The 25,608-nt window shown below is 39.7% G+C and overlaps 1 protein-coding gene across 3 annotated transcripts in view; it reads right to left on the bottom strand.

The window, feature by feature from the left end:
- Window positions 1-19,261, bottom strand: part of rnf220b (ring finger protein 220b) — a 55,496-nt gene extending 36,235 nt beyond the window's left edge. For 2 of the 3 annotated variants that reach the window (XM_057841557.1, XM_057841559.1), the window contains exons 1-2: window positions 19,065-19,261; window positions 17,640-18,254 (exon numbers count right to left, since the gene is read on the bottom strand). In XM_057841557.1, coding sequence (XP_057697540.1) covers window positions 17,640-18,234 — 595 coding nt within the window. In that variant the 5' untranslated portion in view covers window positions 18,235-18,254; window positions 19,065-19,261. The remainder of the gene's footprint in view (window positions 1-17,639; window positions 18,255-19,064) is intronic. The other variant, XM_057841558.1, reaches the window with a different exon arrangement.
- Window positions 19,262-25,608: the final 6,347 nt, after the last annotated feature.

The raw sequence follows: 25,608 nt of genomic DNA, 5'->3' as shown, positions 1-25,608 counted from the left end.
TTTGCTTAAGGTTATCATACCGTCAGAATCTCATACTGGGATCATGGCACACGTTTTAATACGGAGGTGGCTTGCATTTTGTGGCTGATTGTTCACCATGAATGCCACTAGGCCTTGTTTGCACATCCGCCCCCCCTCTCCCATACTCGGCCTTGTTTGCACCCCCCGCCCCCCCATACTCGGCTTATTCGTGTGCCCGGTGTTCCGTCAAATTTTCAACCGCATCAGAAATTGCAACTTTGTGTTAAAAATGGCCGCGAATAAAGCGATTACAAATTAAATACTACAAACTTTCTTTAAATAAAGGACTATTTACTTACATTTGATGTTTGGAAATGTAGAAAAGTTCCCCTCAGACACATCCTGCCATGTTAGCTGCACAACAACAGCACACCGCCCTCTGTTTACGTCGTCGTTGTGAAGTAAAGCATTATTTTACGCCATATTGTGTTAACCATGTGGCAGCTACGCGCTCCTCTGACGTCGGCCGGTTTGTCCGGCGGTACTCTCCAGCTGCTTCCCCGGCAAATCTCATGTCCGTAACAGGGGAACGAGCTGTAACTTGCTCGCCGCCAGGTGGGTTGTCGATCGGCAAAGACAATCGACAACCCCGCCACCGCGTGACATGATCCGGGCCTGTTTCCTCGTTCAGAATAATTCCCCCTCAATGGGCTGAATTCGAAATCAGATGAAACCATGACCCAGCCGACGTCATCCTCCTTTTGGGGACGCTAGAGCACTATAATGGTAGGCGTGGCTAAACGGTGGATTAAAAGACTAATTTCCCATCATCTGCGCTTTGCCACATTTTTGTATAGTCGAATCGTCTCAAAATATGATACTAATTCACATAATAATGCTATTTCAGACTTCAAAGTAGATAGCTTGTGCTTGTGAGTACATGAGCCAAAATGACATTTTTCCTCACATACCCACTGTATGTATGTGAGAAGTTTGAAGGGTTCAGTTAAAACATCACTTTTCACGCATACGTACTCATCTTGACATGCTGCTTCATTTTTGATAAAATACTTTTAACAAATGCAAACAATGGCTCAAAGTCATAGAATGATTGTGCACTGGGGGAGGTAAAGCCATCAAGCCTGGCATGTCTTTTTGACACACTTGGCTTTTGTCAAGCTCCTCCACAGCTGGAAGACTCGCAAAAAAAAAAAAAGCACAAGCGACAAGCTGTAATGAGGTCTGTCTGTGACACAAGGCCTACACACACATACCAAACACACACACATAGTGAGCAGCATGTGTTTAACCTCAACGTTTGCCCTCTCTGACATGTCGATGGGCCCGACACTGATTTGTTGGGCTCGGGGGACGAGGCAAAGGATGTTGTGTGCGTGCGTGCCACTTCTGAGGAACACACGATTCGATCTCCAGAAATCCCCATTCCGCCGTTATTCTGATTCCTTCCTATGCACGCACACACATATGCACACATGTGCATGCAGCACTTTGATGTGAGATGAGAAGCAGCTGCAATGCAGGTTGATCAGGTGCTTGGACAGAGAGGTGAAAAAAAGAGAAAGCGGGAGAAAACACAGTGGAAGAAGGAAAGACAGTCTCTGTTAAAACAAAACAAGGGTGTTGTTTTAAAGACCCCTGGGCCTTGGACTCATTATGACCTGCCCCCCACCCTTCTCTGAGCCCATCATAACAGGGCACGGGAGGCAGATGCAGTGACGACAAGATGTGTTATGACTCGTGATGGTCTAACAGGTGCTGATGGTCACCACAAAAAGACCTCAGCACACACAAATGCACATAAACACACGTGTCCCCCTGCTACTGTAAAAGCGTCCTTCCAGACTTATAGAGATCCTGTCTGTCTCCGGCAAGCCGTGTGGTCCACATCCTGACACAAACTCTTTTGAAAACACAATTGAGCCTGCAGAGACGCTCACACACACATACGCAAACACAAGTGACGAGGGCTCATAATAAAAATTCATAAATAAAAATTATTAATAGTTGCTAGTGCTCAAACTTTTGAAATATGTAGTGAAGAAAAGTTGACGAGTGATGGCAATGTCCAATTGTCATGGTTTGAGTTAGGGGTGGGCAAACCAATTCTCAACGGCCGTAGTTGGTCCTGGTCTTTGTTCCAACTCATCCAGCGCAGACAGTTTAACCAATGAGGTTTCTGCTGAAACAAGAAGCACCTTACTGCGATCAACTGATTGCACTTGGTAGACACCAGATTGGTGTAAAGGTTTCCTTTTGATGGGTTGCAACGGAGAACCCACACCCATATTTTTTCCCACACCTGAGTAAAAGTATGTTCTGTCTAATTTGTGCCCTAGTGTATCTTGTCCTTGTGTGTGCCCATTGTTTTCATTGTTTTAAGCTCCACGTTTTTGTTGAAGCGTTGGTGTGACATCGTCTATGTCTAGTTTGAATAGCCGCTGTGACACCAAGACACTGTGACAGTGAAAACGGAAGGTGAAGATGCAAACTTTTGATCGCGGCCTCCAAAGTGGAACGATTCGATTGCGGGGCTCGCTCCGCAACAATATAAACGGAATGCTCTCACTCCGATGACGTCAGCACTCGCACACGTTACTTTGGGCATGAGCAATCACTGCTACTAAACAATCAAAACAGCACATATGGCAGAACGTCGGCTTTAATTGACTGTTTGTATAATATATATAATTATTATAATAGATTTTATGTTTGCATTTTTGTGCCTTTTGAAGCAAAAGAAAAAAAAAACATTGCTTCGAGTGGGTGGGTACGTTGTCTTCCGATCTGATGATGCTTTTTTTCAAGGAAGTGCATCATTGGCTGTCACTTTGTAAAACTGCACTGCATCCTAGGGCCTGGCATGAATACTACATTCTGTGTTTTGAGAAGGAATTGTGACATCGTTCGAATGGAGACGGAACCATGTAAATGCGAACATGAAATGGGTCGTGCTCTGTTGTTTTTGTCGGAGCGTCACCATATAAAAGGCCCCAAAGTCCACGTCTGAGCCCTGTGCGTTCCTGTGTCCTCATCCTGCCATGTGTGATTTCCATAGTAAGTTGTGTTTGATACCAGTCTTTTGTTTGCCTTTGTGTTTTTTGGATTCCCTTGTCTTTTGTTTGTACTTTGTTTTTTGTTCACTTTAATTAAAATATTGTTGGACCATGCCTGTCTGCCTCGCCTCCATTTCGCTGTATTTGAGTCCACCTCGCCTGCCTGCCCGAGATCACTGACATCAATAATATTGCAAAAGAACCACTACTGGTGAAACTCTGTTTTTTTCAAATTTGTCAATACAAATTTCCAAAAGCAAATACAGTGATCTCTTATTTTTCACACTAAAAGAAAATCAAAAATCTGTTAAAGCCTTTTTTTGGGGGGGAAGCTCGAGTTGTCAGCGGTTCGATTCCTGGCTATTACTGCCCACTGCTGAAGTGCCTTTGGGCAGAGCACCGAATCCTAATTTGCCCCCAATGGGTTGGCAGCGCCTTGCATGGCAGCAGCACCACTGGTGTGTGAATGTGTGCGTGAAAGGGTAAGTGTGAATGTAAAGCACTTTGGGCATGGTAACCATGTAGATAAATGCGCGATATAAGTGATGTCCATTTATTCAGACTTAACATCATTGGAAAAAGATGTTTTTGCCAAAGTATGATTAACCCTTGAGAGTCGAAGGACGCGCCGGCGCGTCCTCAGCGCACGTCGTCTTTGAAGCGCCCTCACATTTTAATTATGTCACCCACATGCCGTTTGTTGGTCTCGTTTTAAAGTGCGGAAGTTGCGGTTTACTCTCGTTTTTATTTGAAGTCAATCGACCAACTAGAACGTGAGATATTGTCATTTAAGTTTTATAGTTTTATTGTCCTCTCAAAAAAACATTAAAACGCTGCATGGATCATTTGTTTATGTCTATATTTCCATCATTTTCTTGTCCTTTTTCAAAACGGAAGCTCCATGAAAAAAACACAAATCAAACGAACCCTTTCGAAGTCACAGTGGAAGCACAAAATGCGTTTTTTTAATAAATATAACTGCCGTGCGACGATCCACCGAACGAGAGGGAGGAGTGTTCTGAAGCAGCGAGGTGGCGAGCGACGGCCGTTTGGATCGAGCAGCGACTTTGTGTGACTTTGACAATGAACGGAAAACTAAATTTAGCGCAAGCAATTGTGCTTTTTGATCAACTTGAGGAAGAGGATGGTCCAAATTCGTCATCATCGTTTTCTTCGGAAGAGTCCTCGAGTGAAGATAGTGACGGATTTGAACACGCGGGTGACGCCATCGACGAGCAGAGGTAAGCCAACTCACTCTTTTTTTTTTTATACTGAAAAAGTTTCTTTTGAAAGTTTCTTTTGATATTGCAAGACAAAGTTAATTTTGATGCAATATAAGTGTGTGTTTGTGTATATAATAATAAAATGTGCATATCAGATCAAAGTCGTACATGCACTGTGGGTATCCCAGGCAGGAATTTATAATTTGTGGTGTTCTTCTTTCGATATGAAGATTAGGGATGTAGCACATATTCAGCTATGGTATTCTTTCTATTGTCATACATATAGATTTCCATTATTATTTATTGCTGTATATATTTTTATTTTATACTTTACTATTTTCATAAATACTGACTTTTTTTCATGTACATTTATAGTGACAATGAAAGTAAAGTGAAATGAAAATGGAAGGGTGGAAGGGTGCAAAGAGGACTGACACCCCATGGAAGTGTGAGCTGTGTGATGTAGCCCTGTGTCTAATTCCAGGACGAAACTGCTTTTCGGAGTGGCATGCCTGAAAAAAATTTAACTTGTTTATTGTAAATATTTTTGAAAATACTTTTTTTCCCAATGAAGCTTGATTGTGTGTACATAGTTTTCATCAGGTGATGGGCCGCAATACCTAAACTCATAAAGAGATGGCCTCTTAACACTTTTTGTGTTAGATGGTATATAATTTTTCACTGTTCTTCACTGTTTGGTCTGCTGTATATAACCTGTTTTGACTAGAGCATGTATAAAGGCAAAAAACGCCTATGGCTATACCTGTTGTTTATGTTGAATTGTCAAATATAAGACTATTTATTCTATTTTTTTTTGGTTGAATGTTCATCCTAACATGTTGAATAAATATTACAAAGTTTCAAAACGGTTCGTTACGCATGTTTGGTTGTCAATTGGACATCAATATTAAAAATTTTGACAAAACGATTTTGGAATTTTTGGTCTTTTTGGGCCCAAAATGATGATTTATAATTGGTCAGTGAAGGAAGCAACACTTTGGACATGAAGTTCAAGGTGTCACAAAAAAAGGGACCAAACCAGGCCATCGTAAACAATTCTTTCTTTGAAATATAAAGGCAACTTCAAAGGCATGCAAAATCAGACAAAATAGGCCCAGACCTGAAAGGGTTAAAAAGAAAAAAAAACTTTCATGAATATGGATATTTTTATAAATGTTTTTTTAAGAACTGCAAATGCAATAATAATTATGACATACTGTAAATGACATAAAATAAAACTGATTTGTACATGTACACATGCATATATCTTAACGTTTTAAAATAAGATACTGTATTTTTTTGTTTAACTGAAAAAAAATCCGTGTTGGACTGAGTTTGACGTGCAAAGTAGCGAGGGATCACTGTAATAGAAATATAAGTTTTGTTATGATTAGAGCTGAAAAGAATACTCGAGCAGCTCGAGTAACTTGAGTTTAAAAACAGATCCGAGTAATTTTATTAACCTCGAGTAATCGTTTATTTTGACAGCTCTAAGCATCACGTTTTGCTTGGACTACTTTTAATGCGGGACAACGCGCTGATGTCACGTGCGTAGAGGAAGAAGCAAAAAAAAAAAAAAAAAAAAAAAAAAACCAAAAAACTTACTGCAGCCAACAGCAGGCTACAAACGACGCTGACGTTGCTAAATACTAGCCCGCACGATGCTACGTTGGTAGCAGGTAGCGTCTGATGAGTCTCAGAGATCACATGTATGTTGAACTAGATGCGAAATGACAGACTCGGCCGCGTCTGGGCAGCGTTAGTAAACAGCCACCATCTTAAAGCAGTATAGTGCTAAGCGCTAATAAAGAGCGCTAAGCGCTAATAAATAAGATTAACGTTACTGTCTCTAGCTCACGTAACGTTAGCCCTGCGGAGGGCTAGGTTTCTATTAATAATGACCACTTTCGATGCGTGGCTAACGTGTCTTACATACAGGCTTTAACATAACATAGCGTTGTGGAGTGATGAGGGTGTAAAATAAAAACTCAATAATGCTAACTATCAATTTTAGCTAAGTGGTCATTGCTGGATAAAACACCAAGTAGCTCTAGTCCCTAATGTGCTCCAATACAGCCTGTATCATACATTTATTTTGAACACTGCAAAAACTCAAAATCCTATCAGGACTAACAGTTTAGACTAACTTAAAACTTAACTAGAACTTAAAAATGGCTTGACACAAATACAAATTCAATTGAAACACGTGGGAAAAAATCCTAACTTTTAAGTGATGTGTGTTATCAAGCGTAAAGGCATTTTTAGGTATATATATATATATGTATATGTATATTTTAATAAGATCTAAAGGTTTTTTGAGTGAAAGCAGTGAATTAGTCTTTTTTTTATTCTAGTTACATCTGAGATGCAATTGTTGGCTGTTTTCAAAAATATACATTAATAATAAAGACATTGATATACTGAAAATGGTTCAAGATTAGATTAAATGTCTTGTTTTCTCATGTATATTTATAATTGCTCTTAACCTAAAATTATATTTGTTTTATCCGATTACTCGATTAATCAATAGAATTTTCAGTCGATTACTCGATTACTAAAATATTCGGTAGCTGCAACCCTAGTTATGATATAAGACAGTGCTTCTAGAATAGTGGTCCAATGTCAATGGGGAAACGTGTGACCCGTGGGAACATGCTTTTAGTGTTAGGTCTACTCAGTGTTTCTGACTTATTTTCTGTTACACCCCCCACCCTCTCTGCCACTACTGCAAATAAAATAAGTATCATTTGTCTATAAAATTATTATTATTATTATTATAAGTACACATCTGCATAACATTGTGTCCTTTTTTGATATAAAAAAAAAAAAGTAATATAGATCAACTTACAATAAAGTATACCTTGATTAACATTGTTTTTGTTTGTAACAGAAAAGACTTAAATAGCATCACTTTGCCTGGATAAAAAAATAAAAAATAAAATAGAAAGTCGCATCCGAACTGTAAAGATACACTTAAGGTACATTTTATGACCATTAGATACTGAAAAATAAATTTTAATAAAATCAATAAGTAATAATAAATTCAAATTGATTAGCAACATTAACTCATGAGGACAATATGCCAAACAATTGACCGAAAAAATACAAATTAATTGAACAAAAACGAGTGTCATTGGACAGAGGGACAGTTTTTATTTTTGCTGCAGGCAGTAAAAATAGTCAGTAAAAAGTCAGCTCCTTTGCTATGGTGTGGGGTTATTTTGCACTGAGCAACTTGGTATGCAACCTTATATGATGCTAACAACGCTCGTTGGTTTACTGATGTAACACTGACAAAGCGGGACGATTGTTGGCAATAATTTGCGAGTTTTCGCTGAAAAAAAAAAAATCAAGCGACTTAAAAATATGATTGGGGTCAAAAGTCTTTAAGTGATGTCTTATTTGATTTGGCTTCCTGCTAGCCGCTGCAAATATTTTTAGACAAAGTAAACTGTAGAGGAGAGATTTTTGGGCACCAAACGATTCGATTATGATTAAATTTCAAAGGCTACGATCCGATTATGAATCGTTTATTGATGACACCCACCAACCCCCCAAGCTATTGGCTGCTTTTAATGTTTCGTACATTAATTAGTATCAAGTTAACAGTTCAAAACAGTAAATAAAATACTCAAGTCCCCATTCTGTAGCAGCAGCTTTAAACTACATTCAATTAATTTCATGATGTGAATCAACCGTTAAAGTTGTTAAAATTGCTCCCGTTATTCCATAATTTCCCTTCCGTCTACTTTCGACGTGAACATCTTAAAACTGTTTTAAAGATAGATTCGAGTCAAAATTTTGCCAATTCAGGAGTATTTTAGATAAAAACTTAATTAGGTTCGCTCGGAAGGTTCGCTACAACAGCCTTTCAGAGAAGTCTACTGCTTTAAGATGGGGCTTTTTACTAACGCCAACAAGTCTGTCATTTCGCATCGAGTTCTATATACTGTATATAAGATATCTACCTTAGCATTATGTGGACGTAGTTTGTAGACGTAGCGACTGTTGGCACCAGTCAGGTATTATTGTTTTTTTATCTGACGGCATGAGTTGAGCCAGAGCCGTGAGTTGAGCATTGTCATTATGGCATATTGGCATGATGTTGGCATGATGTTTACTCTCGGTCCGTTCCTCATTGCGTCATGAAGACCGCACTGACTGTGATTTAGTTTCGCTTTACTTTACATATTTTAATAATCGTAATTTGGATGTTTGTGAATCGTTCTCGAATCTTCCACGGCCGAATCGGTAATAATTTAAGAATTGGAATATTTCACACACCTCTCGTAAACAGACTGGTCTTGCCTTGTTTCCCACTGTATTAAAAGTCAGAGGCAAAAGCCAAACGCTACATATGCTTCGTCATATTTCCTCGTCTTGGCTCTTCATATCTTCAGTGCTCTTTGCTGTGTGCTCTTGTTTGGTTCAAAAATACTGCACACACTCTGAAATTGAGAGCGCCACCGCCACCCACTGAGTGGATGTCCACCTAAACTTTATTCTTGTACAGCAGAAAAGTATGTTCCCCGAGGTCACATACACCAGCCCCGGCATCGCTCTACACCCCCCTTGGGTGGTGTGCCCCACTATTTGAGAAGTACTGGGTCCACTAGATTTAAGTGTTATTGCTCATCTACTAGAGGAGATGGCAGTGGCTCTCTCGTTGTCGCATGGTGTTTGCTTTCTTGCACTAGGCCAACGATAATGAAGAGAGTAAGCAATCCCTCAGGAAATAACTTTTTGCACAAAATGTAAAGAAAGGTGGCAAGACAAAGAGAAACAGAGATAAAAGAAACGTACCCAAATGCGAAGAAGAGGAAATATGAACACAAAATATTAATAATAAAATAGTTTTAAAAAACACTCATATAAGTATGAAACTAATTTACCGTAATTTCCTGAATATAACGCGCACTTTTTTCCACCCAAAATCAACTTGTAAAATCATGGTGCGCATTATACACAGAAAAAAATATATATATATTTATAAAAAAACGAATTTTTTTTGTATTGACATGGCCATGTTGTGTTGAAGAAACGTATGCGGCGATCCGTTGACGACCATTACGGGACGTGACATCACCATTGTTTTTTTTCGGTAATACTTCACTCTGATCGGTCGAATGATTTCATCTGTGTTAAATTCTGCTTTTTTAACTCTTCATAAAGCACAAAATTTAGTTTCTTGAACTCATTTGAGTCAACGTTTATTGCAGCTCCGCAACTTGGACCATAACAAACATAACACAACACAGACTTCCTGTGTCCGTCAACTACTATATCTGTCCCTCGGGAAACTCAAACCCAAATAACAATAGTTTCTATTGTTACTGTCGTGTCGACAGCGATGAACTCTCTCGGATTTCCGACTTACGTTCTCACTTTCATTTTACCGTATCAATCCATGGAGGAAACATTTATTCATCATGATGAAACGAGCAAGTTATACAGCAGCCTTTAAAAGAAAAGTCACATTTCTTTTGTTTTCTCCTGGATTCTAGTAAGTTGAAGAAGTTATCAGATCATATTATTACCGTAAATATTGTCAGTTTACGGTAACGTTTTGAACTACCAATGTGCTATGCTTGTGCTGTGTTTCACCAATCAGTAAAATGACATTTCTGTATCTGTACACGAGCTCTGTTTTCTTGTATTCTTCTATTTATTGGTGCTAAAATTATGGTGCGCGTTATACACGGGTACAATAATTTCCCCTAGATTTTACAAGTAAATTTGGGGTGCGCGTTATACACGCCTTATATTCGGGAAATTACGGTACACTGTAAACTTATCTTAATTAATTCCACCATAAACTAGGCCTCTCAAGTCATATGAGACGACTAGTGTAATAGGAAGCAAAATCAACATTTGTGACATAAGATAACAAAGTCCACACAACATCAATATTATTAAGTATATAACTTTGCGGGTCTGTGCTTCTCATCACACAACTTTTCAAACTTTTTTAAGAATAACCTATAAATTACATAAAGGTAAAGAAAATTCTAAAAAAAGGTTCATCATTTAATACCTGTTGAACTAAGTTATTACATGGGTCTCATGTAAGATTGCGATTAGAAACCAGATGATTTGTGTATTTGTTTTGAGAGTGTATAGGGCTGGCATAATATGTTTAAGTAAAATAACAATATTCAAGTATGACATCTGACATTTGCATTTGTTAAAATGTAGAAATTTTTCAGAATTAAAGGGGAAAAATTGCAATGGAAAAGAGTGCTACAACTGATATGACTGGGAAAACCTCCCAAATAATGCCATTGAAAATAATTGAATCTGTCAGAGAAAAGCACCGACTGGTTCTGTGTTTACTTTGTCAGTGGTGTTGATGAATGTAAATATGAGTTTAAGGGTGGGATTGAAAAAGTTGCGTGCTGCGCGACCACACAATCGCCGTATCTAAATCTAAATACATGACAAGTAAAATTCCATCCTCCCTCTCTCTGGCCCTGATGGAAAGGATGAAGGGAAGGGGGCTAAGCACTGAAGAGTTCCCCCTCCTGCCAAGATGAAAGCCTCTTTTACTTGGGAGAACATTAGGAGAACAAACTACCATCACTACAGGAGGGGAAACAGTCAACACATCAAACACAACCAACCATTAATATTGTAATTCTTCCTCCTGGAGCATTTGAAACGCACAAGAAGACTACCAGTGTGGTCAGTCAGAGAGTGGCTTACACATGGCTCTTCACTTGAGCATAGGTTCTTATTTTCTTTTGTTCAAAATGTGGATTCTATAAAGGATTTTAGTTACCCCTTAGCTTGAATCAAAGCAAAAGAAATTCAGATCCAGCAGTTTTCTCAGTTGTTATTTTATTCGTAAAACAGTCATAAAACCACTATGCAAAGTTAATGTGTGTAAATAAACTCGGCACATAATTTATAGTGCTGTTTTTGGAGTAAGTATTAGTGTGTTTCTCAAACTTGGTCCAGTTATTTTTTTTTTCTGTTCTTGGAGTAAGTAATAGTGTGTGTCCAAAACTTGGTCCAGTTATTTTTTTTTTTCCATGTCTATATTTGGTTGCCTTAACATGTGGAAACCAAGAAATATAAATATGGTATAATCTGAACTACTGCATGCATCTGCTACACAGTTAAAATTGGAATTTACTTCATTTGAAATTTCATGACTTGCAATTGATTAGCATTTTTCGTGATATTTCCGACATTTGGAAAATAAACATATGTAAAATTATATGAGTGTATACTTGAATTCCTACATTTTCCACATTGCTTTTTAACGGCTTAACTGTTTTTTACAATGCGATTGCAGTTGCAAATTATGCTTCCTGTTGTTACTGTATATTTATTGTATTTATAAAAACTCGCATAAGATTAGAAAAAAAAAAAAAATGTTTTCAGTTTGATACAAATAGCAAAAACTCCCTCAAACCTTAAATAAGCATTTGGTGAGGGAAGCGGTCGGCGCTTGGAGTACAGATGAGGAGGTGCGTGCATCCTGGGAATAATTGCGCTGAGTAGATACTAAATGTATATGCATGAGAATTGAGTGGTGCCTATCGATCTCCATGCGGTCTGCCAGTGGCATGTAAACATTGTGTCTTTCAACGGGAAGCTCCACTCAATACAAGCAGACGTCTACAACAAACTGCGGTCTTTGTATTCATGTACTACAGGGCTTGAATTCATAAGTCAATATGCCAAACCGACTTTTATATATTGCTGGTAGATACCAATTGTGGGAGTGTATTTCTTTTTCAGACTGTTAATAGTTCAAGATGGCTTTGTTCGGTAGGGAAAATTTGGGATTCAGAATATTAAGTCAAGAGAAGAACAATATGGCATCAATATAAATTCATGCATCCTCACACACAGCTACGTTTCTCCATAAACGCACATACACACGCGTGCACTCTTTTAGACCCATTTAAATCGTGTCTGCAGCAAGCTTAACCCGTCAATCTTCACTGTGGCCAATAATCCACGTGACACATTTAACATGAAACCACGCAATATTGATTGTTTCAACAAGGCAAAAAAAGCAGTGAGTACCCCGTGTTGCATTTAAAATGCTTTCCTTCGAGTAACCTTCCTCAGGATTGTTTTTAATTCAATTAAACATCTTGTCCCCAAAAATTCTGAATGCAGATGTAGGCTACTAGTCCAAAAATTAGTTATTGTTTCGTTGCATATCACTGTCTACCCATGACATACAAATTCATGATTTGAATGATGATGTACAGGTCATTTTATTTAACAGTTATTTATCAAATTAATGTTGACTATAATATCCAGTCAAAGTGTATGTCAAGGGGAGCGACATCAAATTTCATGAGGGGCCAGTCAAATCTGAATTTTAAAAATTTAAACTGAAACGATTGAAATTTCATCCTAATATCAACTCCATCGTACAATAATTGCGTCGGTTGATTTTTTTTGGTCAAGTATTTTTAGAGGATGAGGCAGTGTTGTTTTCGTCAACGATGTCAGTAACGAAAATAATTTGTCAAAGAACATTTTTTCATGACGATGACGAGCTGAAAATGTGTCTTGGGAGACCAAATCATTACAATATGAATACGAGATGAAAATACACCATAGTTTCCGTCATATGTTCACAATGTGTGACATTTTCTTTCTGTATTAGACATTTATTAGCACGCATCGTAGCAAACCTCCCTTCCGCCCGTCACACACGCAGACTCACCAGTTTATCCCTTTCGGCTCCATACTTTTTTTTTAAATACATGTCAGGTGCTACTTGGTAAGTTTTGTTTTCTTATCTTGGCTACATATGCCATGTTGCTTTCGCCTTTAAAGGTCTATGCTGAGTGATAATAATACACCAATGTAACTTGTAGCAGTAGCATTTAGCATGGCGAGGGTCCAGTTAGTGCCATCCAGGTGAGTTTATTGTATGAAAATAATGTACTGTTTTCCTGCTGAATGTATAATATCATCACGAAGATGGTGATGTCCTTGTAGACTCAACAATTATGTGCCCGTATGTTTATTCAAAATTGTTGGAAACCTTTTATTTATTTATTTTTTTACTGAGGAAATAAAATGTTTGAAGTCCACAAACGCAAACATTTGGAGTAATTGTCGATTAAAACTAGACGAAATTTGTCAGAGTTTTCGTTGAATAAAACTAGACGAAGACCAACGCATTTTGAAATGACTAAAATATGACGAAGAATTATATGTATTTTCGTCCAAAAGACTAAGACGAAAATTAAAAGGGCTGCCAAGAACATGACGATATATTTTAATTTCTATTCTATTCTATTCTATTCTATTCTATTCTATTCTATTCTATTCTATTCTATTCTATTCTATTCTACCATAGACTTCACCATCAGTTTACAAGAAAGCTCCTGCAAACATTGCGCCATGCCTTCCCATTGGGGGCCGACCCAGGCAGAGCTGATTTGGCTTTCACTGTGATAAACTCAAACACACACTGCGTTCACACGCCGGCTTTAGGTGGAAAACCGACGAATGTTTTACTGCTGTTGAAAACTTGCACTAAATTTAAAAAAAAATTACGTTGTTATCTTGGCCAAAAACTTGTATGATGTGTTAAATAGTGCTATTGATCCTGGAAATATAGGTGATTATCTCTGCATCTGGTGATTTTTGTGCATCTAGCGTAAAATTTGAGAATTTTATAGCCATTTTAGATTTTGGTGTATTTGTATCAAAAAATAATTAATCGGGATTTTAATAGGGAACGACTTTGAATTTTTTGATGTCGCTGCTCATGGAGACTCATATATGCCTATGGGAGGTGCCCGTTATGGTTTTAGGTCACTAGTGGCTTTGGTTTTGTAAATATTTTGAATTTTAAGTTTTTCAAAAAAGACCCCCTATGGATTGGCCCCGTGTCCCATCAACTGATAATGAAGTCTATGACACTGCACACTTGAGCTGGAGAATATCCCAGCAGACTTGCATGAACTGGACAAGTTGTAATACATATATATTGTGTACATAAGTTATACAGTTTGTAATGTATATGTTTATTACAATACAATTTCTTAGCTCAAATGTAGTTTTGACTTAAATTTTGTGGAGTGGTTGAGGGCATGCAAAAGTTGTGCAGACATGGAATATGTCAGTATGTGATAAAATGAACTCTTTAACTGCCATATGAGATTAACATTTAAGTATCATTTGCGCAGCAGTCAGCTTTAGTGAATTTTCTCCAACACTTATTTATGGAGCAGTTAAGTTTGATGCACTTTTCTGGGTTGGCAAATCTTTTGACGGAATAAAAAAAAGATCAGGCACCAGTTGAACAAACATTGTCAGTATTTAATGTATGGAAATATTACTTAATTGTTGTTTAGTGATGATTTGCCTTGTTTAAGGGCTTGGATCATTGTGCAGGTGAGACATTTAAGTTTCCGAGTAGAGCTGATCATTAGCCTTTATTGATCTGGATCTCTAACAGCTCTGGCACCTTGATACAAGCGAACACGCACATACTCTGTCGGCTCTGGCCTGTAGCTTCCAGTTTCCCTACTTTTGTTCCCGGTAGAGAGCCGTTTTGGTTCCAGCTCGGCCCAGCAGCAGAGAGCATCTCCCTGAGGAAAATAAGCACGACTCGCTCGGCTGCAAGCATCTGCCCTTTGAAAGGCAGCAAGACTGTTTGAACAGCTGTCAGCGCACGCCGAGCATCCCAGACCTTAACTGATAAAACTGAGGAGACTCGGGAAGGGAAAAATCAACAGAGGAAAATCACTAACGGGGCAGATGGAGGTGTCCTGCCACCATGATGCACAAGCCAGATGTGGACACTGACCAGAGCCGTGCAACGTTTGGTAGACCTCTATGAAATGTAATAAAAGATCTGTAACTAGAATAATGACTTAAAGTTCACACATATACAATAGATAATTACCTCCTCAATATACCCTAACTTTGTTTGTTTGAATGAAGTAGAGTTTCGATTGATAATATTAGCAAGATATTAGTTTATCCACATTTATAGAGATGTCTGATTTTAGCAAAGTCAAAATATTAGAAAGAGCTCTCAATTTGATTTGGAGGATTTGTACACTACTTCAAATTATAACATCAGTAACTCTTCAGATCTTGTATTGAATCTCTTCAAATTATGCAGAAGGAAGCATGGGGTGCTATTGGTTCACACGTTTGATTGACGTTCAACGTTCAAATTTTGGTAGAAGATTTTGTCTGTCTTCCAATGTATGTTTTTAAGTACTTCCTCCCATGCATGTTAGATAAATTCTGAATGCGAGTGTGAAAAGTTTCCTAAGTGTAAGTTTTACAAACCACCCTCTGAAAAATCACAATTGGATAATAACTGTTTAAAAAATTGCCATTTGCATTTGACCCATCCTAAATATGAAGTGACTCTATGGTACTCTTTTCTATAGGATGTAAGGAAGCAACTAGACGAGTCAACCAATGAGGAAAAGTTAGACTTGTTCGTTTAGCTTCTACTTGTTTGCATGTGGGGGGGGGTTGTCGGGTCTGAAAGCTGCGCACTCTCGAAGCCTGAGAAATTTCCAGGCTTAACACTTAAGAGTTGAGGTCCTGAAGTGACTGTCTGTAAGTCAGTCAAGAGGAACAAGTGCATGTCAGACTTGCAGCAAGTGCTGGGAGCTCAATTGCATTAAAGCTCTTAAGTTTGCCTTCACTCCAGACTAATTGGATCAAGCTGGAAAAGCAGATTCCAGTTTTTGTCCACCCCTAAACTTGAGCCCTCCCTCTTTCCCTTCCATCTTTTGTCCTTGTCAACATTTCCCTAAATGAGATTCCCCAAAATCAGGAGGTGATCGGAGCGCGCATGCACGGCTGCACAGAGCAAACACTGTCAGGCAGGCAGACACACCTCTCACGCCAGCGCGCCGGCTGCCATCGCTTCACGTTCCCTTCCCATCCTTATTAAAATTCCATATTGAGATTCCTTCCCGCCGCTCCGCCTCCCAGGCCCTGTCACTCAATACAAAATCGTCAAGTTTTAACAAAAAAGACGGCACATGCAAAACTTTTCTTAAGACAACTTGTTCCTGTTCCTTGTCCTTTGTGTGGGTTGAAAGTTTTCTTTAGGTGTATCTGTACCCTCCATCCCTCCCAATCCCCCTTCTCCTTCCTTCAGCCCCCCCGTTCCTTTTCTCATTGTCATTATTTTTGATAGTGTCCCCTCTGATCTGACGAGCCTTTGGATTCTCTCTTCCTTCTGTCTTTCTGTGCTCGCTTTGAAGTGTCAGGCGCTCCCCGTGGCGGCCGCCGCTGAGGAGGGTTTGATTTCCCATCATGCCTAGCATTGTCCCCCCCTCACCCTGACTCCCCTCAGTTCCTACCTCTCCCTCCCCTGTGCGGTGCCCCCGCGTCATCGGGCAATTATCCCCGGGAGTAATGAGGAGCGTCTCTTCCTTCCACTGTGCACTGACTGACACCTCTCCCACTCATTTGTCAACAAATCAGACGTCTGGTGTGGGCGGCCATATTTGCACTGAGGGTTTTTGCGCGGGGAAGCTCGGGCTGAGACGCTTTGCTCTCCCTCACACTTTCTCCCTCTTTCATTTTCTCCATCCTACTCCATCCCTTTCTCTATCTCTGCCACCTCGTTATCTCTGACAGGATGTCATTCCTTTTCCGACGCGCACTCCTCCGACGTCTGCCCGCCATACGCTCCCATGTATCTCCGGTGCTCAAGTAAAGTCTGACTTCCAATAGGCCTAATGGTCATATGTGGCTAATGATCACTGAGCTAAACAAGTGCAGCTGTTCACATGATTTGTGTCAAAGTCGCTCGGAGGCAAGCTTGGAGAGCAAAAGGAACAAAAGGCAAACATCTTTGGAGACACTCTCAATCAGTTAATCAACCAGAGGTTGGTTTGGACAGAAAATTGTTCATTGTATCTAGACATTTAGAACAAAAATAGTATCAAAGTATTGTTTTGATTAAGTACACCAAAAAAGGTTCACTAAGGCAAGAGGTGGATGCAAACACCTTTGGGATGAACTGCTACTGAAATTGTGAGTCAGGACACTCTTGTGTTTTTCTGATCAATCCTCCCATCTACTTTCTAAAGCGGTTGTCCTCATTCAGGTCACGGATGAGATGAGCATATCTATCTTACTCCAGGTTCACTCTGGACTGCTCACGAGCTAATCACAGGCTGTTTTAATTCATTTAATATACGTATATTATAATACACAGTATATACTAGTACAGTGTAGATATAGAAAACAATTAACCGCAGAAAATTAATGTATAGTTCATACTTTTCATTGGACAACAACTCTGTTGAGTTCAATCACGGCAATTTGATCCAATTAATACAGAATGCGCGGAATCAGTCCAAGAGAAACTGTGCAGATAATAGAGATGCATCAAGATGTATGGGTATGTACTCACTGTGCTCCCTGCGATCCTCTGGGCTGGATGAAGTCTCGCCATCTGAAAGAAGGCCGGACATGGAGAACAGCTTCCTCGCTGACTCCTCTACTGCTTTAATGGAGCCTCCGGGGGAGCCAAAGTCGAACTCCTTACCCTCCACCTCTGAGAAGCAACCCTTCAGCCTTTTTGCAGGCGAGAAAGCCGAGTGATACCCAATCGCTTCCCTCTCGTCATGAGGGGATGAGAAAGGCCGAAAGGCGCCGCCGACCCCGCTGTGGTGGAGCATGCCCAAAGTGGAGCAGTCCAAGTTCGGTGGCGTGAACTGTGGGTGCAGGTGGAGCAGGGAAGACGGGAAGTCTCGGCCTGGAAAGGCACCCGACACGGGGCCCTGACGTTGATACATGGAGGCAAAGGTGTAGGATGCAGAGGGAAAGGGGAGGTGGAGGTCTTTCTCCACGGAAGCGGGGACACCAAAGGGCCTGGGCGCCTGGCAGGGGACCGAAGCATCGCGGCCAGCCTCAGCGGTGGAGGCAAGGACCATGAGAGCGGGGGAAGCGAGGGGCGCTGGCATGTAGGAGGAGCTGTCCATTTTGAAAGGTCGGTGGAGGTCCATTTACCTCCTTGTGAGCGGTGCTAAAAAAGAATCGAGTGGAAGAAATAATTTTAAATTTAATTCAATGCACACCAGGTCAAATTCTTAAAATATAATTGCATTGTTAAAAATCGCAAAATACACTATATTGGAGTGCATTTCTTTTTTTTATTTTATTTATTTTTAAACAATCCCAGATTTGGAAATCTTTTATAGAGGTTCAAATTGCTATTAAAATACAGTCTTTTGCAATAACTTGCGAGCACTGCATTTAATAATAAAATTTGAGAACAATTATAAAAGGTCATATGATGGAAAATTATTATTATTTTAATTTGTCATATCGCAACAAATTTATTATTTAGTAAATATATAAATAAATACTTAAACTATGTTTTGATGTAACATTAAGGATAGTTAATATAGGAATAGGAAAGTACGTAATTAAAAGGCAAGAATAACATAATTGAATATAAAAATCTACTCGAATATATGAGTTAGTGACGCATAAAAACTTTGTAATTAGTTTAAAATAAACTTTATTAGTCTTTCCCGTGTTGTGAGGGTGGGACACAACTATAAAACATTTTTGAAAGTTTTGCTCCAATTAAACGCTAACTCTGCACGCGCAAACTTTATATATTTATTAAAATTACACCACGAGAAAGCATTCACTTTTTAGTTACTCGTGCAATAAATCATAAATTCAACTGTGACTGATGTTGGCCCGTTTTTAGAGAGTTGACAATCGCAAGTGAATGCGCCGTAGTTTTACAATAAACGCGAATTAAAACTAACAGCATAACTAATTAAAAGAAACAAAAATGTAATCCACGCACATGCACACTCACTGTGATGAAGAACTCCGAGCGCGATATGTACTCCACTCACTCTGTCAACTTCCAACTGTCCACGGGCGCGACAGTCTCCACGGGCGGGCAGAGTGAGGAGAGTGAAGCGTCCTCCTTTCCTCTTGTCTGCGTACTCCGGGATGCTGCTGCCAGACTTCACCGGTGGCCGTGGATCTGACCGGAGGAGTACACCAGTGGGCCGGCTGCGTATCTGTCCGTGTCTTCCTCCTCCTTGTGTGTGACACCCCCACATCCCCTCCCTTCTTCTTTTCCAGCCCCGCTTTCCACTCAACCCCCCACCCCACGCCCTCCTCGGACACTTTCAATTCCCCCTCCTGCTAAAGAGCAGTCAAACAAACCAACAGTTGTAAAAGTATGGAAGAAAGTATGCATAAAACACCCCATTTTATTCTCAAAGTACTTTCATGGGTGATGGTTGAGGATCACATCCATTAAAAAGTTCAAACAGAGCTTCATTTTCATATGCAATTCCAAGTATGGTATGACAAAACTAAACAAAACTTAACTTTAACACTTTGATGCAAGAATTATGATTTTGTTTCCTCAATATTTTTATCACTTTTGTACAGGACAGTGGTTTCAAACTTGCAGCCCTGGGGCCAATTGCATCCTACAGGTCAATATTTTGCGGTCCCATTTGACATCAAATTGTAGTATTAGTGTTGTTAGTGTATTAGCCCACCTGTATTTTAGGATGGGCAATTAAAATACACACACACAAAAATCACAAATTAAGAAAAAACCATGAGTAATAATAAATAAGAAATAAATATATATTACCTCAAATTGTAAAAATAATAATAATTAAAAACTAATAAATCAAATAAGTGTAGCCCATATATACAGTGTATCACAAAACTGAGTACACCCCTCGCATTTCTGCAGATATTTAAGTACATCTTTTCCTAGGACAACACTGACAAAATGATACTTTGACACAATAAAAGTAGTCTGTGTGCAGCTTATATAATAGAGTTAATTTATTATCCCCTTGAAATAACTCAAAATATAGCCATCAATATCTAAACCCCTGGCAACAAAAGTGAGTACACCCCTTTGAAAAAACGTACATCCCTAAATGTCCAAATTGAGTACTGCTTGTCATTTTCCCTCCAAAATGTCACGTGACTCGTTACAGGAGTGCTGTCAGCATTGCCGCAGAGATTGAAGAGGTGGGGGGTCAGCCTGTTAGTGCTCAGACTATACGGCGCACTCTACATAAAATTGGTGTGCATGGCTGTCACCCCAGGAGGAACCCTCTTCTGAAGACGATACACAAGACAGCCCGCCCGTCTCATCAGACCATAGGATATGGTTCCAGTGTGCTTTGTTGACATGTCTTCAGAACCATAGGGTATGGTTCCAGTGTGCTTTGTTGACATGTCTTTAGAAAACTGTTTGCGGTCTTTCCCCTCTTCAGAAGAGGCTTCCTCCTGGGGTGACAGCCATGCACACCAATTTGATGTAGAATGCAGCGTATGGTCTGAGCACTAACAGGCTGACATCCCACCACTTCAATCTCTGCAGCAATGCTGACAGCACTCCTGTAACGAGTCACATGACCTTTTGGAGGGAAAATGACAAGTAGTACTCAATTTGGACATTTAGGGATGTACGTTTTTTCAAAGGGGTGTAATCACTTTTGTTGCCAGGGTTTTAGTTATTAATGGCTATATTTCTAGTTATTTTGAGAGGAAACAAAATTAACACGATTATATAAGTTGCACACAGATTACTTTTCATTGTGTCAAAGTGTCATTTTGTCACTGTTGTCCCATGAAAAGATATACTTAAATATCTACAGAAATGCGAGGGGTGTACTCACTTTTGTGATACACTGTATTTTGCTCCAGGAATTTTATTGATCTATTTTTTGTTTGTTTTGTTTTATAAATCTCTCATATAGCTTAACACATTGACTGCCATTGACGCCAATAGCGGTCCATTCCATTTGAACAGTTAACTGTTCGATGGCCTCTAACCCCTCCCAGTTGAAATTGACAGGATATCTGTTCCCGTCAATAGGTGTTTTCAGTATCAAGTTCCCTCTTTTTATAGACAGGTTTCCGAGGTCCTTCCACTTTACTTGTGCATGTACATGTGTGCAAGCGACTTCCTTTTTCAAGTTTTATACCATTAACTTCAATGGGGCTGGAGCGGCATCACTCACCAAAAACCCTGAAAAAACACGAACTGGAAACATCGCATCCTTCTGCCATCTCGACATAGGTTATTGACTATGACAGTGGATGGAAAGGCCATCAGGAACCTGAAAAGCTCTAGGCATTCTAGCATTCCAGTACTTGCATAGTCACAAAGTTGGATGTGTCCTCATACACAAACACGGGAATATTGTCTTCATGAAGGTGGATGTAGAACCAAGCCAGTGCCTCAATGCTCCGTACCACAAAGCATGGGTGCTGGGCACATAAGAGGGAGACGCCGAAATCGAGGCGTTCGTGTAGTCATGCTGCCGCTGTGTTATCGAAGGTATGTGCTCCAAAACTACGAAACCTAAAATCTCGCACATGAAACGACTTGTTGCCTTTGCTATTAATATTATGATGATGATTGTAAGTATGAAGTTTAAGAATTTTTACTACAACTACTGCTGCTGCTGTAGCTGCTACTACAACAACACATGCTAAGTACTAGGCTAGTATAACTAGCTTCAAGCTTCTTAAAAATAAAACAACCTTTTGGGTGGAGACTAATTTTAGAGCAGCGATACACATTCTTGAAATATTGTCTGCTACTGGTTTCTGATGTAAGGCGTATGGCAGGGTACATCCACAGTGGCGCTTTGTCGCTGGTCAGTGATAAAAACATTCCCCTTCAAACCATTTCTTTAGGCGCTTCAAGGAGTTTGCACAGCCACGCACAGCATAGGAAGTCCTCGACCCTTGTATACGATCCATTTTTGGAGAATCAGTGGGTTGCTTTGATTTGATTTTGACTTTGCCAACACACTGCTAACTTCAACCGCAACTCATGAGGTTTTTTTCTAAACCGAAAGTTAGAAGCAGAAATTTTCCAAGTTTCCATTTCCATGATTCCCAATTCCAAGCCAATGATTCGCTTAGGAAACTTGTCTATAACTACCAAAAAGCACATACTCTGAGACCTGGCCTGACAGTGAATGAGTTAAGATAATGATAACTTTTGGATAGCTGTCCACAGTAGTGTCCACTCTCCCTGAAAGGGTTAATTAACTAAACAAAATTTTTAATGAGTATCCAATGGACCTATCGCTAAACCACACCCCGAAATCAGAAAACTGAGATGCATAGGAATGTACAGTGCGGTCATGATTTAAAACATCTTTTTTCTCACTTTAAAATGGTAAAATGGTAATTGCGACATTAGGTACCCTGAAAGATTGGGGGGAGCAATTTTTTTGGTGCCTTTTTCTAAGCCTAAAAGAACGCTCGCCAAATGCAAGCTATGGATAAGGCTCTGTCATCAACCACATAAACAAATGAATGTCAAGACAATCACAATAGACACTTATGTTTGCTCAAAGGTAAGTTAATGATCGATTTGTCTAAAAAAAAAAAAAAAAAAAAAAGAATATTTGATAGCATGTGGTAGACTTAACTATTAACATATTAGTTTGCTAAAATTTCACTGCCTACTTGTTTACTCGCCTGTCACTACACAAATAGAATAAAATATAACAAATCTAAGCTGTCAAGACTGCAGCACTGAAAGTCCAAAGTAAACACCACAGACTTTCAATAAAGAAAGGAATATGTACTTACGTTTGTTCACCGACGCACACGAAGGAAATTTCTCCTCACACACATCTAGCATGTGGCTGTGGTCAACTCGACTGCACACCGCTCTCTCACCGTTAATGCCTTGAGCATACATTTACGCTGTATTCATGTTGCACATATATGTTTATGATGAAAGTTGTTTATTTGGAACCTCTGGATAATATTGAGAATCCAAATGAATAGCGCCAGACATATGACACATATGTCATAACGTTACTAAGTAGCTAATGTTATAGCTAGATAGTTATTCGTCCTGTGGCGTTTCTGGTTTTTAAGTTGCGATTGTTAGCATTTCGCCTTGATTATAATAATGGTCTCGTCTCTGTAAAGTTTCTGTCTCGTCCTCGACGAAATTCATTAAAAGAAAGCAACAATAAATTAAAAAATTATTTAAATAAAAAAGATGTCTATTGACCACTATGGTAGCGCAAATTCAGAAGTTTTGAACTCCCGCCATCAAGCGTCGTTCGTTCAGTCAGTCACTGTCACTGAGAGAATTTGACAGAGCCTTGGGTTGTGTGAGATTTTCAAGGGGGCGTGACTTACTGATCAGTCCATTCCAATTTAGAGTCTTAGATTTTATGGAGTGTTTACAGATTGGTGGCAGCCTTTGTATGGACTTTGCTTGCTCTTTTGCTACTTGTACAGGTTTTACATAGATGCAGCTCTCACATTCCACTTTCTTGCGTGTTAGGTTGATTAAAGACTTTTTCTTTGCCAGTGCAAAATTGTTGTTTGTCTACGATTGGTTGGCATGAATGATTTCAAGCCACAATTATCTGGTTCAACAATTACTGAACATCTGAAAAAAACTGCACATAGCCAAAAAGTACATAACAATTCAACTAATATTTCACAATGAATGTTGGGAGAGAGTTAAGACATCTTGCATCTTCTTGTTTCGGTATTTTCAATGTAATACTGTTGTTGACGGGTACTTTACACAAGTACACAGGAAAAATCAATTATATGTTTCTCGCTGATTCTGTGTTGCTGTGTAAAAGTGCACACTTGCAGCAATATCCCTCCTTCTTGAGGTTCTGTATAAAAGAATAAAGAATCTTATTGGTGGGTGTTCTATTTCGGCTCAGACACTACTGTACTGTTTTTTTCGTTGTTCATCTCAGTAGAATATGCAAAAGTACCTAAAGTTGTGTCTCAGAGTGCGTATGAATGAGATTAATGATTTATGCGGGGTACACAAACTGATGATGGAGCAATTCGAGCCTTGAGCTGGCCATACGGAATTCAGCCAAGCCTCGGTCTCTGTGATTGGGACATGAAAAAGAATGAGGGCCAATTTGGTAGGAACCGAAAGCTCGCACTATTGCCAAAAACAAATTGAGTCGCAACTGGTTTTGTTAAGACTTTGTATCGACTAATCGAGAAAAACGACTGGAGGTACATTGCCTGCCATTGCTGAGGTGTGCCGTCCGCAGCAGACGGCAAGCAGCAACTAGGGTTGCCAACCATCCATTGAAAAATGGAATCGTCCAGTATTTAGAAAAGAAAGCATGGGTCCCGTAGTAATCTTACGAGGGATGCGTTCTGTCCTGTATTGTCATGAAAATCGAAAATAGTGTTTTATTTGTTGAACGAACGAATACTGGTATAGTGCTTTTCAAGAATATTACCCCTATCACACATACCGAAACACCGTGAAAATCGCAGGATTTAAATGGGCAGCCGTTGTATTCCCGGGTCGACTGACACAGAGATTACGTGGACATTTCATGGATCACATTTTAGAATAATTCCCGTGAAAGTCCCGGGACACGGCTTAACATTAAATTCAACATAAACATAATGAAATGAAATTGCTACTGGATCGGAGAGTCGAGGAAGAGAGTCCATCGTCCATCTTTGGAAATGTGTGGTTTATTATGTTGCCAATGTTAGGGTGCGTAACTGCGGGAACAAGGTTGTACCTCAAAACAAAAAACAACGGGGGGAAGCGTTCAAGGGTTTATTAAATACAAACAAAAATACATGGGATCGCGGAAAAGGGGTAATAACACAATGGGTCCGTGAGAGTAGGTCGACAGGGATCAATAATACTAACATAATCGGTAGGCAGAGAGCTGATAAGACAACAAAACAAATAGACTCAAATACCAGCACAACATTGGGGATTTCAAAACAAGGGCGGCAGAGGTGTCGAATGGCATCCAGCCAAGTTAATATTTCGGCACCCTTCTCTTGATTCGCCTGGGCTTAAATACAGTTTTGATGAGATTGAATTGGCTGCACTTACGACGTCGGGAACGCTCCCTCTGGAACAAACTACGATTTGACCAACATTGTGACAGCCGATGCCGACTAAAAGTGACGTAATGTCCAGGTTATAAAATCACGCCAGCAGCCTTTCCCACACATAGAGCGCCATTGGGCAACACGGGACAGGTGTGTGAAAGTGTCCAACCCGCGTCACTCTCGGGACATCTCTACATGGGTGAAAGCAATGACGCGAGTAAATCCCGTGTCACGTTACACAGGAATGTACCAGGATATGTTTGTGAAAAGGAAGAACGCATTACCCCGCCTCTCCTGTTTTCTGACCAATGACCTGACAGAACAAAGAAAACAAACCATTCTTATTTTCAACATCATCAGATGCTATTGTTTCGCCACAACTGGATTCATTACCTCATTACTATTCATCCTTCACACAGCCGCTGTAATCAGCGATCGGGAGATCAGGCTTTTACAACACTGTGCGCTGGTCCTCATAGGAAATGGCAAAA

This window comes from Corythoichthys intestinalis, chromosome 7 (assembly GCF_030265065.1).
Source record: "Corythoichthys intestinalis isolate RoL2023-P3 chromosome 7, ASM3026506v1, whole genome shotgun sequence".
NCBI classification, from domain to species: Eukaryota; Metazoa; Chordata; class Actinopteri; order Syngnathiformes; family Syngnathidae; genus Corythoichthys; species Corythoichthys intestinalis.
The sequence above is the reverse complement of the archived record's forward strand: the minus strand, read 5'-3'. Positions and strand labels throughout refer to the sequence as shown.